The sequence below is a fragment of the Musca autumnalis genome, unplaced genomic scaffold (assembly GCF_047663935.1).
Source record: "Musca autumnalis isolate F117 unplaced genomic scaffold, ASM4766393v1 scaffold_5, whole genome shotgun sequence".
Taxonomy (NCBI): Eukaryota; Metazoa; Arthropoda; class Insecta; order Diptera; family Muscidae; genus Musca; species Musca autumnalis.
In genome coordinates this window covers 101346163-101364196 of record NW_027412088.1, presented here as the reverse complement: position 1 = coordinate 101364196, position 18034 = coordinate 101346163, and the positions used below count along the sequence as shown (strand labels likewise).

General features: G+C 38.0%; 2 protein-coding genes across 2 annotated transcripts in view; one reads left to right on the top strand and one right to left on the bottom strand.

The window, feature by feature from the left end:
* LOC141405769 (uncharacterized) overlaps nucleotides 1-18034 on the top strand; it is a 546509-nt gene that overhangs the window by 145401 nt on the left and 383074 nt on the right. The gene's annotated exons all lie outside the window — the stretch shown is intronic.
* On the bottom strand, nucleotides 4598-7675 carry LOC141386704 (uncharacterized). Its single transcript, XM_073955622.1, has one exon. It carries the CDS (start codon nucleotides 7673-7675, stop codon nucleotides 4598-4600), a length of 3078 nt encoding a protein of 1025 aa, XP_073811723.1.

Below are 18034 nucleotides of genomic sequence, written 5' to 3'. Positions count from 1 at the left end.
ATGAGGGAACGCCCATACCTGCGGATGTAAAACGCATACCGGCTTAGTAATTCAAACATTTTTTCAAACACCTCCTGTAGCGCGATTCTCTAGCTCAATTCTTAGGATACCGACAAAAATCGGTGAATGAAAAGTTCAAATAAAAGTTGATAACACTGTTGATATCAGTAGAACTTTACGACTAATTTGTTTGGTCGCTAACTTACCGAATAATATTGTTAATTGCCGAAATTATAAGTGTTGCGGAGCAGTGAAAATAAAAGAAAAGAAAAACCAAATAAAAGGCAGTAATTTCTTTTTATAATAAAATTGGCGGTTTTATTAATATATTAGTCGAAGAACTAATATAGATTACCTTGTATTTACAATGGTGTTGCTAGGATGTTGTTGATGGACGAAAATCCGAAAAACAAGTGACAATTAAAAGTAACGAGAGAGCTTAGATGTCACAAGAGCCGCGTAAATTGACCGATCTTACTCGCTGTAATTTGTCATCACCAACTTTGAACGAAAATTCAAAGTTGGATAAAAAAGTATTATGACAAATTACGGAAAGTGGATAGTGAATGTATTTTTATGAAGTTTATTTTATTTGAACTTTAACATTACCGCCGCCCTTGAAACATCTAGCCATGTTACAACAAATATTCTTAATTCTACTAAATTAAACTACAATTAAATAAATAAATAACAAGGCGGAACCGTCAATTTTGAGCATTTTTTATTTATTCATTATTGTATTTTTTTTCCTTTTTTTCAAAAAACAATTTTTGAGACAGTAGAAGACTGCCTCCAAAAACAACTTGACCGAAGGTCCAGAAGATGGCTGATCTTCTCTGGCGATCCTACAGTGGACAAGGACCAGTTATCACCCAACCAAAAATAGTGAGCTGGGCCCAAGGGAACCCAGGACTCGAATAAGTCTGTGATTTCATCACCTTCGGGTACACTTCCGGACCTAGAATAAGCCCGATGTGTGAGGACTTATGGAAATCGGGATCTGCTAGTTGTATCCCAGCATAGTGGTCTTTTACATAATCCGGAGCTGACTGCGAAGGCGCGACCACATGCTCCAAGGACATACTTCTCGCCGAAACGCGAACAAGTTGGGTGGAATCATAGCAGGATTGTAAGGTTAGTTGGCAGAAGAAATCCTGTCCAACTTTTAATGGATTGAGCTGAAGCTTTCTAGCCAGCGTTGAGCATATACGGCTATGTCCAGCACATGGGTCTAACAGTGCTCGAACAATTACCTGAGAATCAGGAAGAAGGAGCTTTACAACCATTGTTGGCCCCAGGGTAACAATGGGCTGTATGGACTGTATAGTCGGACCGACGGATGTCGAAGACATGGACAAAACCGGACCAGACGGGGCGGACTGACGTTTCTTAGAGGACTTTTGCCCAGACGGATTCGGTTTGGTTGTAGGCGACATATGGAGATCATTAGACGCATTGTCTTTTTTACCCGAAGGGCGGACATTTCTTTGAGGAACGGAGGTTTTGGTTGGATGAAGAAGTGTGTGGTGGTCACCTTTACACTTCTGACAACGATGACGACTTAAACAATCACGTCGGATATGAGACCTGCCTAAGCAATTGGAGCAGAAATGCCCCTGAACCACAAATCGAATACGTTCCTCGCAAGTCATTTTTAGAAAATTGGGACACGCCCGGATGACATGCCTCTGCGTGCACAAAACACATTTGGGGCCTTGTTGTCGAACTGACCTTGCCACTGTGCGTTTGCCTTGAGGTTGGGTAGCCACTTCTGTTGGGGGAAGACCGGGAACGACGGGTGCAATCTCCCGTAGAGGAGACGTCGAACCTATGGTCCAGGTTGAGGTATGGGACCCAGCACTCGCCTGTGCAATCTCCCGTAGAGGAGTAGCGGTGTCTGGGACCTCGGTATTTGCAGTTGCGGCGAGGAGCACCTGAGGGGTATCTCCTGCCGGTTGGGATTCAGATCCCAGGTTTGGAGCCAGCGCTGCTGTGCAATTCTCCCGTAGAGGAGAAGCAGCTTCGGCTGGCAACGCCATGGTGGTCGGTAGTGCCGGTGCAGACTCCCGAATAGGAGTGGCAGCTCTAGTGACCCCGCCCAGATCGGAGTCCTGAGACCCCAAAGGTACCATATCGGCATCGACACCTCTCTCTTCATCCGACATTGGGATGTCCTCCTTGTAAAAGGGAAGGGAAGCGGCCATCGAACTCAAGTTTTCCATGTCTGTGAAAAGATGGAGATGGCACGATAAAGAGAGGTGAACATTTAATCGTCGTTGGTCAGAATGACCAGCTTAACTACGGGTCGTTTTACGATACCGCTTTCCGTTTTCACATCCGCGACTCTAACATGACCGTCGACTCCCGGATAGACTTTCACGACGCGACCGAGTTTCCACGCGGTAGGAGGTAAATGTTCTTGTCGAAGGACTACCAAATCATCCAGTTGAATATCGCGTTGCGGAAATTTCCACTTATAACGATGGTGGAGGCTCTTTAAATATTCTTCTTTCCACCGAAGGCAGAATTGTTGAGAAAGAGCTTTAAGTTTTCGATACCGGTTCACGATATCCAGTGGAGATTCATTTATTATGGGCTCTGGAGGAGCAAGGATCGGAGACCCGATCAGGAAGTGTCCAGGCGTAAGGGCCACCGTAGCATCCAGACTATCATTCATTGGACAAAGCGGACGAGAATTTAAGCAAGCTTCAATTCTTGTAAGAATTGTTGAAAACTCCTCAAACGTATATTTGAGATTTTTCGCGATTTTTCTAAAATGGATATTGAAGCTTTTAACAGCAGCTTCCCAGAGTCCACCCATATGTGGAGCTCCGGCTGGGTTAAATTTCCATGAAAGCTCCTGGTATTGGAACTTGGAACGGAGCTTTGCACGAATCTCATCTAACGCAAGCTTAAATTCTCGTTCTAACTCTCTCGATGCACCAACGAAGTTGGTGCCATTGTCCGAGAAGATAGTCTTGGGACAACCACGGCGCGAAATAAACCTATTAAAAGCAGCCAAAAAGGCTGCGGTGGATAAATCAGACGCTGGTTCCAAATGAATTGCTTTCGTAGAAAAGCAAACGAAGACGCAAACATAACCTTTTGTTATTTTACAACCTCTACCTGAAAAGGATTTGATATCAAATGGACCAGCGAAATCGATACCTGTTGTAGAAAATGGTCTAGAAATAGACGTTCTTTCCGGAGGAAGAGATGCCATGATTTGGGTACAAGTGCGTTTCTTTGCCAAGATGCACAGTCGACAATGCCTTATTGTCGCCCTAATCAAAGAAGTAGCACGAGGAATCCAATACTCCAAGCGAAGCGTACGAAGCATTAGTTGATTTCCTCCGTGCAGGGACTCTATATGAATTTGTTCCACCAAAAGTTTTGCGAATCTACTATGATAGGGTAAGAGAATAGGATGCCGTTCAGAAGTGGAAAGAGTTGGTGATTGAGCTAGGCGTCCATCTAACCTCATTACCCCTGTTTGATCCAGAAATGGATTTAACGACAATAGAGAACTTTTCGAATGAAGTGGCTTTTTATGAAGTAACGCATAGTATTCCTCTGGATAATATGCCTTTTGAGCTAAAACAGCAAGACGAAATCTGACTGCCTGAATCTCAGAATTGGTAGGAGTGGACCCTTCAAAGTGATATTTTCCTCTATGAGCAGGATGAGTGTTGTAGAGGAATCTAAGAACACATGCGATGGCACGGAGTGCCCTATCAAGGGAAGAAAACTGATTTAAAATATCTTCATAGTCATTGATGAAAGTGACATGAGTTCTTATTGGACGAAGTTCGACTTCCGTGTCAACGGAAACGTTTTGGATGTCCCAATTTGAACTATCCAGACCTAGCCAGTGTGGACCATGCCACCAAAGTTGTGAAGAGGCTAGCTCCGAAGGAGAAAGCCCCCGACTGCCTAAGTCTGCAGGATTCTCCTCAGACCGAACGTGGAACCACCTATTTTGCCCAACATTCTCCTGAATACGACAAACCCTATTCGCCACGAAAGTGGTCCATGTGGATGGAGTTTTCTGAAGCCACGAAAGAACAATTGTTGAGTCGGTCCAGCAATAAATTTTAAGAAATGAAATATCAATCTCGTTTAGAATGCCTTTCAGAAGTTCGGATGCTAATACCGCACCGCATAATTCTAAACGAGGCAATGAAATAGACTTCAAGGGAGCTACTTTTGTTTTGCATGAAAGCAAATTTGTGAAAAATTCTCCATTAGAAGAAACAATGCGAATATATGCTACCCCCGCGTATGCCTTTTCTGAGGCATCAGAAAAGACATGAAGTTCTGCTTGACAAGTTGGAGAATACTGGACCCAACGAGGAATGGAAATGGAATTAACGCCCTGATATGACTCGACGAATTTTTCCCATTCGCGTTCTGTCGAAGACGGAAGCGAATCATCCCAACCAATGTTGTCGAGCCAAATACGTTGCATAATTATTTTTGCTACAACTATCACAGGTCCTAACCACCCTACCGGATCGAATAATTTGGCAATGGTTGACAAAACTTCCCGTTTAGTATATTTGGACCGGTGTTCCAGTGGGTTTACACTGAAATAAAATTAGTCCAGCTGTGCATTCCACCGAATACCCAGCGGTTTTGAACTACTAGCTTCCACGAAAGTAAGAAGCTTAGCGTCGTAAAGATGCTCCGAAGGAAGCGATTCTAAAATGCTGCGATCATTGGCTGTCCATTTCCGTAATTCGAATTTGGCGGAAGAAAGAGCACCAATTAATTGGTCTCTGGATTTTTGCGCTGTCTCCAAATCGTGATAACCGGTCAAGACGTCATCTACGTACATGCACTTCCGAAGGATATGTGCAGCTAACGGAAATTCATTCTCTGTGTCATCGGCCAATTGAAGTAAGGTCCGAATGGCAAGATATGGAGCACAATTTACTCCGAATGTTACGGTCTGAAGTTCAAAGTCTTGAACCGGTTTGTGGGGAGAATCCCGAAATAAAATTCTTTGGAGAGGAGTTTGAGTAGGATCTACTCGAATTTGTCTGTACATTTGTGTTATGTCACAATTGAACACAAATTTGAAAAGTCTCCATCTTAGAATGAGTAGGACTAAATCCAATTGAAGGGTTGGACCGACATAAAGAATATCATTTAGACTATTCCCATTAGAAGTCTTATTTGAGGCGTTGAAAACCACTCTCAATTTGGTTGTAGGCTTATCCGGATTAATGACCGGATGATGAGGCAAGTAGCATACTGAAGAGTCTGCTGAAGAAGTTGGAACAAGTCTTATGTGGTCTAATTCTAGATATTCCCTGACCACCCCATCGTAAACGACTTTAATTTGTGGTTTTCTTAGGAGGGAAGCCTCGTTGCGGAAGAATTGTCGTAAACAATTGGTCCTAGAATGGCCTAGCTGACCTGCGAATTCAGGTATGATGGGAAGTGTGACAATATATCTGCCATCTAAGTCCCGACGAGTCGTCCTCTTGAAATTTTCTTCGCAAAATTTGTCCGAAGGAGACAAAATAGCGCGCTTTGGAGGTTCTTCCAATTCCCAAAAACGAAGAAGAGTCTTGTTAAGATCATCTTCTGGATAATTTATTGTGGTTGTTAAAACCGTAATATTGGAAGATGGAATTGGACCAGTAATGATCCAGCCAAAAACAGTTTTTTGTGCCATTAGTGTACCTAGGATGTTGGATTGAATTCCCTGAAGAAGAATTCTGGGATATAAATCAGCGCCTAGTAGTAGATCAACTGTTCTACATTCAAAGAAATTTCTATCAGCCAAACGAATATTTGGCAAACGGGAAATCAAGTCCTCACCAATTGAGAAGGATGGTAAATTGCCAGAAATAGCGGGAATCACTAAAGCTGCAATTTCCAAGAATATGGACGTATCAATTGGTGAACCTATAGACAACGAACATAATTTTTGGGATGTAGTGGACGTACTTTGATTAATGCCAGAAATTGTTGCCTGTGTCGCCGTAGTAGAAATACCAAGGCGACGTTGTAGACTTTCAGTAATGAAAGACGCTTCAGAAGCTGGATCAATAAGGGCACGAGCAGGATAGGGGATGCCTTGATGAATTAGATTCACCATAGCTGTACCCAGAACAACATTTTTGTTTTGTGAAACATGGTGCACTTGTCTATTGACAGAGTGTGATATTCCCGACGAAGTCGAAGGGATATCTGGATTCACATTGTTAGTTTGAGCGGAGGTTGAAGTACCAGATGATTTTGACGAAGTCGCTGTACGAACGGAACTTGCAGAACTGGACATCTCACGGTGTAAAAGTGTGTGGTGTCGCTTGTTGCATTTACCGCAATTATGTTTACTGACACATTTCCTAACATCATGACCAACCGTCAGACAATTAATGCAGCAATTGAAACGCTTCATTACAGAAAAACGACCTTCTATGGATAATTTAGTAAATTCTGAACAAAAACGCAAAGGATGTACTAATTTAGGACAAAGAACACAGGTTTTTACTGCAGGGGCACGAGAAGAAGAAGAAGGAGCCGTCTTTGTAAAATGAGCTCGCACCTTCTTTTCAACTTTTTTAGAGGAATCTATGCCACGAATATTCTGGAGACAAGAAAGGGTTTGAATCCTTTCCGTAAGAAAACGATCCAAATCCTTCCAAGCAGACAATGCCGATTTGTCTTTAACCGTCTGTTCCCACATGGTGACGGTAGTTTTAGGCAATCTTTGAATGCACAAGAAGACCAATATGGGATCCCAATCGTTCGTAGAAACGTCGTAGATCGCCATAGCCGAAATGCATCCATTGATTGCGCGCTGAAGATTCTTCAGGCCCGCACTGGACTCAGTATCCAGGACCGGAAGGTCAAACAACAATTTAAGTTGGTTGTTAACCAAAATTCGAACATTGTCATATGTCTCCTTCAATGCTGACCACGCAAGAGCGAAACTCTTGTGTGTCAGCGGGAACTTTGAAACTATGTCTTTTGCTTCACCACTAGTTTTCTTGAGCAAATAACATAATTTCTCGATATCGCTAAGGCGGCTGTTGTCGATATACACAACAGAAAAAAGATCCCTGAATGTGGGCCAAGACAGAAAATCACCACTAAAAACATCAATGTCGCAAGGTGGAAGATTTAAACTATGCATAACACGGTCATTTGAGGCGGAAACCTCAGCTGACCTTCCCGTTTGGTGTGAAACACCAGACATAGATAAAGCATCTTCAGGAGGAATGGCATCTCTTCTAGGAGTACTAGTAAAATTAGTATTAAAGTTCGATGGAGGATGGATTTGGGATAAACGATCAGAATTCAAAGATGGCTGGGAAGCCACATTTTGTGCTAAAGAAGAATTTGAATTCTTCTGCGATGAACGAAACTGATCTAATTTTCGATTTGCTGTAGCGATGACGTTGACATATGCCTTATAAGCAACAAGGTATTTGCTTTGGGCTGATTCAAGGTTTTCTTGGACCTCACCCGACAGTTGAATAGAAGCAAGGCATTGGTCATACGTTTCTTTCACTTTATCCCATAGCGATTTAGCCTCAGAAGACTGAACTTCTAATATATAAATATCCAACTCTTCATCTCGGAGAGAATTGAAGACAGCTTCAAATTGTACGATAGCATCAGATGCCCTGATGAAGCAATCGAGTGGAGAGAGAGACATATTTGAACGACAAAAAAGTTCAAGAAATGATAATCAATGAAAGCAAAAGGTAGAAAATCGATTTGAAAAATCAAAAGCTGTAAGAATTTCAACACCAATCAAATGATATTGAACAAATCTCAACGAAAATTGAGAGGAAAGCTTCAAAAATTCAGAAAATTTATTTTATTTGTTAGCGAATACTAACAAAAGCAACACCAAACAAGGTTAAGAAACTTTTTATTACAGTTCAGGCGAAAATATCAACGAAAATTAATAAAAACTGTAAGTAATTTTTCCTCAGTGTAGGAAAAAATGAACAAATATTCTCACTGTGTATCGAAAAATACACGGTTTGTAGATTTATGTATAGAAATATACACAAAACAATTATTTCCGAAAAGAAATAATCAAAAAAGATAAACAATTATGCCAAAAATCGCAAAATTCAATTATTATTTCAATATTTTTTACCGATTGTAGGGTGCACGGACTGTAAGATGCACTCTACAGGTCAAAAAAAATAAATAAATTTTCAAAATATAGAAAGAGAAATTTAAATAAATATTAAAATATTCAAAAAATTCGAATAAAATCGTATTTATATTATAATAATAACGAAAATTATTATTAATTTTTGATACGACCGATTGTAGGGTATATTTTATACCGTTCCGAATTTCCAACAGAACCGTATCGATTTTTAATCAAATCAAAAAAAAAATATTTTTTTTCCCAAAAAATAAAATTTTCACTTTTAGAGTGACCTGACTTATTATACCTTGTGGGTGGTTACCGATTACTCATGAACTAACCAACCACAATGTATGCAGCACTGATAGTGATCGTATTGTTGTTGTTGTTGTACTAACCAATATGAATGTTGTTAGTGTATTTTTATTTTCTTTTGTGCCAATAATCACACAACAACTAAACCACACAACAATATGATCACTGACCACTGTTTATTTATTTTATTTCTCACTTTTTATGTATGTATGTTTACGCGTATATCGTAATTAAGAGTGTAATATTCTTGAAGAGAATTATTACACACGATACGAAACCGGCACTGTTGGAAATTATAACAACAAATACGTTTACCGACGGACACTTGTAAAACGACCGTAGTTAAGCACTGTAGTTGTTTTTGTTTTACGAATATTTTTTCGATTTATTTTTGAATATTAAGAGAAAACACTCGCGGTAAATGCTCACTAAATGACGGTACGTACCTTTTAGTGATGAATGGATGATTTTAATGAAAATTAAAAGATGATGAGGATGAAGACAACTGCGAGTGTTGATGTTGTTAGGCGCAAATACTTCTTGTTGTTGTTGACGAAGTCAAACCTTGTAAAAGGGAAAGAAGAAGAGCCTTATTAGTTTTTGTTGCTGAAAGCACGTATCCAGGCTCGAAGTGACCAAAATGTTGCGGAGCAGTGAAAATAAAAGAAAAGAAAAACCAAATAAAAGGCAGTAATTTCTTTTTATAATAAAATTGGCGGTTTTATTAATATATTAGTCGAAGAACTAATATAGATTACCTTGTATTTACAATGGTGTTGCTAGGATGTTGTTGATGGACGAAAATCCGAAAAACAAGTGACAATTAAAAGTAACGAGAGAGCTTAGATGTCACAAGAGCCGCGTAAATTGACCGATCTTACTCGCTGTAATTTGTCATCACCAACTTTGAACGAAAATTCAAAGTTGGATAAAAAAGTATTATGACAAATTACGGAAAGTGGATAGTGAATGTATTTTTATGAAGTTTATTTTATTTGAACTTTAACAATAAGCATTTTAATTTTATCGATTATTGTTGTTATCTCAAACAAAATGAGTTAGAGAATCGCACCACAGATGAGTTGTTTGAGGAATGTCAATGTTACCTACAATGCGATATTTAAACCAATAAGCACGACCATACGGCGGTGCGGCGGAATTTTTTATACCCTCCATCACAAGTTGTTTTGAAGTAAAATAGAACAATTAGTTTATGAAAGTATGTACTAAGCTTTTCCGCCACGCTTACTAACGAATACCAAATACCAAATTTCAGCCATTTCTGTAAGATAATGTCGCAAAAACCTTCAAATTACCGAAAACCTGCAGATACAGTTCTATGGGGGTACACCAAAAAGTGGTCCTATACAGAAAAATTTCTGGAGGAAAGTTTTGTAGCCTCAAAAAAGACTTAGTACCAAATTTAAGCCATTTCGGCAAAATACCGAAAATAGGAGGTACAAATCTATGGGGCTATATAAAAACGTGGGCCTATACTGACAAATTTATGGGGGAGCGCTATTCAAAATACCGTTCTATAGGGCTATATGATAACGTGGACTCATACTGAAACATTTCGGGGGGAAAGCTTTGTAGCGAGGGCTTTGTCAAAACGTGGTCAAATAGCAACAATTCTTTACAGGAATGATGTATAACCCCAAGGAAGACTATGTACTCAATTTTACCCATTTCTGTAGACCCTATACCGACAAATTTCAGAGAGAGAATTTTGTAGCTCTATTGGAGTCAAATGCCAATTTTCAGCCATTTTGGTAAGAAAATGTGGCTAAAATCTTCAAAATACCGAAAATAGTAGAGTTGTGCCAAAGGATCTATATGAAACTATCTAGTTCACTTCGCAGTTCCACGTTACTTATACGTTTTGGAACTAGTACAAGGAGCTAGATTACCCAACTCTAGAAAAAAGGGAGATACAATTCTCTGAGGGCTTTATCAAAACGCGGACTGATAAAATAAATATAAGATATTGCGGGCTGTATCTGTTTTTTTACAGACGATGGTTATATTGACTTAGAATTTTATGCTGATCAAGGATATATATGTATATACATTCTAGTGTCTCCGATGTATAATTCGATGTGTTACAAACGGAATGACAAAGTTAATTATACCCTCCATATCATGGTATAAAAAGCAACACAAAATAGATAGGCACCAGGATAACAAAATGAAGCAACCTTCCTATGTTCGCATTCTTTGCAAAACAAAGATGACATAAAAATAGTGGTGGATATGAATTTCTTTATTTCGACTCAGTTTGTAAGGTAATCAGCTTGGGACCAGACGGCAAATTTATCATTTTTTTTAATTTGCTGAATGGGGTTATTGACCTGTTTATCTATAAAGCGTCGGCGGCAAAGGGAACTGATGAAGTTGTTGGTGACAACTAAAACTATAGTCTTTCGTACCTCCGCGGGCAACTAATCAATTTGAATACAAGAAAGTATGGACTCGATGTAAAATTCTGCAGTCCAGCAATAAAAAATGCCAACAATAAATAAAAAAAGGATAACAAAACTATGACATCCAAATTAAACATTGACACGACCGCAGATTATAGACAAAAAACCTCAAACCAAAGCATTTGAACTTCTAAAAATCTTCAGCTGCAACATTGCACGAAGTTCATTTAGAAACTATTTAGAACGCAATAACAATTGTGGTAGCTGTAACTGCTGCACATAGGCGGCATGTGCCATAAATGGTTGGTGGGTGGCATACAACACGATTCGTTTTATTATTTTATTGCTGTTTTGTGTTGGATTCATTTCCTACGATACACATGTGACTTAGTTCAGGCTAACAATTAATTACAACAAGAAAACAACGGAAAATATTTTACTTCTCCTTAGTTTATGGCATTGTAAATATTCAATTGTTTACTTGAAAATATGTGACCAATAAGCTTTAGGGTTCCATTGTGCTAATGCAGTCAATAATTGGATAAAATCTCAAAACCCTTTTATGGTGCTTTGAGAGATAATCAAGCGTGGTAATCGTTTGCACATTTTCAACTCTTTATATGACTTGTGAATTTTTATTCGATCATGAAAAGAATTTAGAACCATGGAACTTGCATAGCAGCTCGTAAGGCATTGCTATTTTTATTAATAAGAAATTCTTAGATTCATTGTGACCTTAAGTCTTTGGGAAATATTCTCATTGATACACATCAATGGCATTTTGATATGTGACAGTCACGCAAGTATGTTAAAGGAGGAAAAAAATATTGCAATTAAATGACAGAATAAAAGAATTATAAGTCGTTGAGAAATTTGCTTTTTATGGGATAAGAGGAACACGAACTTAACTTTAGTCGACATGTCCGTTGGAAATTGTTGTTAAACACATGAATGCCACTAATTAATCCCAGATCTCAGTCTTCAGTGACCCGTTGTAAGTTCACCCCTAACTGGTTGAGTGTTAGTAGGGAGGTCATTCTACGACCAGAGACCACATGCCACATATCCTTGGATGTCTTGCATTTAGGTTTCAGGAGACATCCACGATGTGATTTCTCGATGTAGATGTTTGCCGATGTAGTAGCACTTGGTGGCCGACAGATTCATCAATTGGTAGGTTGATAGACTTCGAGCCAAATATATCTAGTTCATCTGCCAATTCGTTTCCCATTATATTTCTATTATCCGTATGGTTTAATAATGTTGATGAGCATTCTGCCGGAAAGTCGTGGCAGCTATTATTAAGCTGAAATGGGTGTTTGATAAACGGGTTCTCGCCGGCGCCAGTGCCTTCGTCTATATTGGACCCATCAGTATATATTGCCAGACCGCCCAAAGGAGAGTTAACGTCAGCCCAAACGTAACTAATTGGAGAAATAAATGTGTGTTTGATTAATGGGGTCTCGCAGTAAACGCCGGTACTAGTGCCTTCCTCCATTTTAGTGCCTTCCTCCACCGCTTACGCAACATCTGTCATTGAATTCGAGCTGACAAGCAATTAAGTCCGAAGAGTTTAGTCTGTGACTCTCCGAACCAAAAAGCCGCAGGCTGAAATTGGAGCACGTTCAAGGTGGCCTGAGGTGTGCTTTTGATTGAGCCGGTAATCAGTATTAATGCAGTCCTTTGCACATTTGATAACTAAGATAATAACGTTTATTTCTCAAGTGCTTGCTACCAGACAAGTCAACCGATTGTGATTTGCAGGACTACATTTACATACAGCCTGCGTATGACTTATAGTCTCAGTCCCATCACTTCCCAATAGAGTTCTGCACAAGTCCTTTCTTCGTCCGCTCCTCGGTATGGACAACGCTTTATTCCCATGTGCTTGCTACCAGACAAGTCCAGCGTAGGTTAAGATGGGCAGGATAACGGTTACATGCAGTCAGTGTATGACTTGCGGTTTCAGTCCTTAACTTTTCCCAACAGATTTCTTGCAGAAATAGAGTGCAATAAGGCCTTTCTTCCTCCGCTTCTCGATGTTCCTTTTCCATGTCAAACGTTAGTCCAGGATTGCATCGAATTATTTTGCATCTGGAGAGAGTGCGACTCCGTCCAAAATTGTGGATGCAAATTGGAAATTTTGCGTTTAGTAGTAGAGGTGAAGGAACTCCCCCTGCCGCGTGCCTCCCTTAACAGTTTTCTTCACGGAACGCTCTATTATGCACGAACTGATGATTCTACATACTTTTATGCATATCTTCAAACCATTCCAATTTGGATGGATTCAAGCTTCACATTATTGAAGGGATCCAAGGTGGATTTGGGATTCTTAGTACTTAAGAAATCTAGCCGCCTCCCAATAAACCGCTTAGCTACTGGCTTTATTATAGGGTCTCCCAGCTGCTTTATGAAAATTGGCTAATTGTTTATTCCTCCAATCCTGTTAGGACTACTTCCTATATTCGATCCACAAAATATTGGTCGATCATAATTCAAAAATACTGCAGGTAAAAATTTCTGTTTTTTTGTATCTAATGTTATTAAAATGAAATAAATGTTTCAAGACTTTTGGTGGTTGGTTATTGGACTTCCGCATTTGTAGTTCAAAATAAAACCTGCAACAACAAATATCCATAAATAAATTAAATCTGAAATAGAAAACAAACATAAACAAATACAAGACGTCAAGAAAATTGCTATTGCACTGTGGTACACTGTCCGATTAGTGTAATCATCGAATTAAAGGCAATATAACATTTTAAAATTTAAAATTAAAAATTTATTTTGGAAAAATTTCTGCCCTCCTGGCACACTTGAGAAAATCTAAAGAGGGTATTTTTGTGTTTTTTAGAACAGTTGATGTGAATTGGCCCCATATTAAGAGGACGGGATAAAACAATAAATTATGGATGACTACTGTTTTATCCAGCCTCTTAATTCATAATCCTGTACAAAATCAATTATTCTTCTGACGTGAGATGTGGGAAAAAAGGACGATAGTTTACCGAAATGTACACAAGCCTCTTGGAAAATAACATGGTATCTTGTACTAGGAAATAATGTGCAATACTGCTCTAAGACGACGCCCACTTTCGGGTAAATATTTATTCTCAATATCTTTATTAAAATTAATCTGTATTTGGTCACTGTACTTTTTTTTTTTGAATGCGCCCATAACATGAGGATGATTCCATTCCACAACGCACAATGGGAGTTGTCGTTTTGTTGTTATTTGACCGGCTGTACATAATAATCTATCAATAATTGTCCATCGTTAGTGAGAAGATGTTGCATGAAATGAAAAAATTTGTTCTGCGATACAAATAAAATTGTAAACTTTAAGTGGATTTGTTGTTTTTGTATGAATAGGCAAAAATATCTTTTTATCTTGGGAGAGTAATGACAAGACAACATTTTTTATATAATGACAGTCCGACTTAAGGTGATTCGCATGAATATCACCGAAAAGGTGAAAATATGGATATGAAACTTGTTTTTTTTTTTTTATCGCGGAGTACTAACGGGAAATCAAACAAATTTCGACACTGATTATAGAGAAAATTTTAGTAGATGTTGTTGTCAAGAATTGTTCCACAGCAGCACGGTGGCTTGTAAAGGATTTTGGTGGGGGATAAAGTATCACGCCTCATGATTCAATCCTGTTTGTAAAAGGATAACAGACGAACATTTTATGTATACTAGCTACAAGAAATCGTGGTGGTAAATACAAAGCAATCATGGATTATGGTGGGCGATAGACCAATACGTCTAAATTTAGTCTTTTCCCACAAAGGATGTAGATCCGTAAAATGTTCAAGCACAGTGGTAGTGACGTATTCATTTTTTTTATGAAACACAGCTAACGAAAGCTACAGTCGGGCCGGGGATGCAAACACCGACAATGCGTGCAAAATTTTCTTCGAAATGTTTTCGATTTTATGTTCGCATTTTTTGGGAGTTAACACATAGCGGTCATAACTCCCTACACAATTTTGAAGATATGTACGAGCTCCTGATTTGTTGCATTTTGAAGGCCTTGAACTAATGTGACCAAAGTTAAACAATTTTCTTGTGCGTTTCTTTAACAAACTACAGTAACCCCTAGGGAACTCCATAAACATCTTACAATGTCATTGGCTACAATCTATCCTATATTATTCTAATCTACATATATATATATATATATATATATATATAAAAAAGGATGATGTTAGTTACTACGCTTATAACTCAAGAACGGCTGAACAGATTTTGGCAATTCGTACCAATTCGGAATCGACTCATGGCAGAAAAGGATAAAACCTAAAAAAACCGCGAAAATCTGCGAAAAATGTGCAAAAATATTTTTTGAAAAAAGTCAAATTTTCTACACATTTTTATGGAGCTTTTGCGTTTGGAATATACCGTGACACATTTTTGGACAGATTTTGGCGAAAATTTTACATGCACCAACAGCGAATGACATTTTTGTGTTTCTATTATGTCAATTTTGGAAAGTTTTGGATATACTTTTATTTAAAATCTTTTTGAATAAATTAATTAAAAAACAATTTGCTTTCCGCTGTATCCAAACTATTCTTTATGCAAGTTAACAGCGAAAATTAAAGGTGACTTTAGTCCAAAAAGGATATTAGTTGTTTCAGCGGTGTAAACATTATCTAATCGATTTCACAAAGCAAAGAGATTTCGGTCCTTATTGTTTTGTCGTGAAATAGTTTTTAACCGTACGCAATGAAATTAGGCAGGATCTCATGTGTTTGTAAAATGAATGTCTTGGCAGAACGCAGAGCGAGAAGGCCAAGACTCCATTGGAATGAGTAACTTATCAACGATATCGAAAAGCGTAATATTTAAAATTGGAATGAATGAAATCAAGAAACAGAAGGGGTTGGAATTCTATTCTTAGCGCAGCTTATGCGAAATGTTTTGTACCACAAGTAAGTAACCACGAATATTTTTATATGACATAAATATGTAACTATAATTTACTTATGTCGTTAACTTTCCTGTCGCAATCACAATGCCGGGAGTCAGAACTTCAACGTTCAAATCTACACCAAAGCTCTGGAAGAAATGCTCCAAATGGCGGTTTGAATGGACATTTATTACGTTTGCATACCTGACTACTTACTGTTCACACTCTTCTGTTTGAATTCTGCCAGTTTATTTGGACAACTACTGGATTATACCGCTTCAGTGGACAATTTAATTATGACATTTGCCTATACCAATAAAAAATAAGAGTCCCTATCATAGACATCAGTAGTGCGATTCTCTAATACATTTTTTGAGTTACCGACAAAAATCGTCAAAATTAAAATGCTTATAAATTCGGTAATTAACGATATTTTTCGGTAAGTTAGCGACCAAGAGAAAGTAGTGGTAAAGTTCTATCGATAGCAACAGTGTTGTCAACTTTTCTTTTAACTTTTCATTCATAATTTTGCGTTTTAATTTTACCGACATTTGTCGTTAACTCAAAAAATGAGTTAGAGAATCGCACTACAGGCATAAGCTTGACTTTAAATTCTCATGTTCCATTATACAAAATCTTTGATTCTAAACGGCACTTGGGTGACATACGTCCAAAATAGAAATGACCGTAGAAGTTGCTTCATCTAAAATAGCGACCACCCATCTTGAATATTACCAGTTCACTCACGCGTTATTAAAATTAAAACACATGTTCGATATAAAATCAAACCATACAAAATCTCAGCGTTTATTTATTTCGATATTGCAAATGGATTCATTAAGTTTCCGAAAAATATTCATAATTTAATCCTAACGAAAAGGGACCCATCCTTTTATGAAATCCCGGATCCAATAGTACCCATATTAGCAACAACTGCTTGAGTTTGCTTTAAGCGGATAAATGAACTCCATCGAACGGGAATATTAATTTACATCAACTGTGCAACTAATTTTAACAAATTTAAATCGTACATGCAAATAAATAGCAAGACTGTCCGTATAAATATGAGTTTCCGAATGTAGAAAATTGTCTAACCACATCTATGATGCGATAAACCTAAACAGTTACCAAAACGATCGTCTCTTAGAGACTGATGTGTGATACACATCTCTTAGCTAGATACCATTTTTTTAATAAAAACTATTTAGTTCATATGGCTCAATTAAGTACATTAATTAAAATCTGATGAATAATTACTTCGCATAATTGGGCAAAAATTAAATACAAATCCAACGTCAAAGATTCTAAATCGTCTTTCAACCCAGCGCACTGTGGGTGAAATCCAAATCTAGCGGGGAAAAATTAATAACTTTTAAACTAGTTAAGATAGACTATTGAAATTTTGATCATATTTTTTTTATGACCGTAGGCCCCATGTTATGGAATATGGTCTATATTGGCCCACATTTTGGTGTAGATCCCATATAGCGGTACCGCCCGATTTTCGGCGTTTTTAATAACTTTGCTAAATTTTCTGGCCGAATCAACTGTATTTTGACATTTCGGATTCCCTGAGGTCAAAAAACTTCTCCACAAAAATTGGGGACATAGACCCACGTTTTGGTTTAGCCTCCATATATAGGTATTGTCCGATTTTACTTATTTTAAAGTTTTTAACAAATTTTTCTGACCGACTTGGCTGTATTTTGGCATTTAGGGTAAGCAGTGGCCAAAAAAACTTCTCCCAAAAAAAGGGGAGGCATAGCTTCACGTTTTGGTATAGGTTCCATGTAATGATATCCAAACTAAACGACTTTTTTACTTCAAAATAAAATGGCGATAAAATGAAGAGTTGCAAATAGTAGCAGTCGGAATTTTCGGAGTCATTACCTCGGAGTATGTATTTTAAGAAAAACAATATTCGGAAGTGATCCCCGGTTATCCCCGGTTAGTTGTACTTTATATAAGATACTTAAAGTCGAAAAGTTTTGTCTTAATAATTAAAGATTATTTTTTGAATATTTACAACAGTAAACAATTAAGCAATCACTTTCTTTTTAAAGCACACATCCAAACTGTTGGAAAAAATTCAATTATGCACTCTTTACTTTAATTTTTCCCACAATTTTTGACGATCAAAACAAATACCAAAAAATTCGATTTAGCAATCACGAATAAAAACTCCCAATGTATGTACCGCTATAACAGCCAACTACAATAAAATACAAATTTGTTTATTGTTTTCGGGTG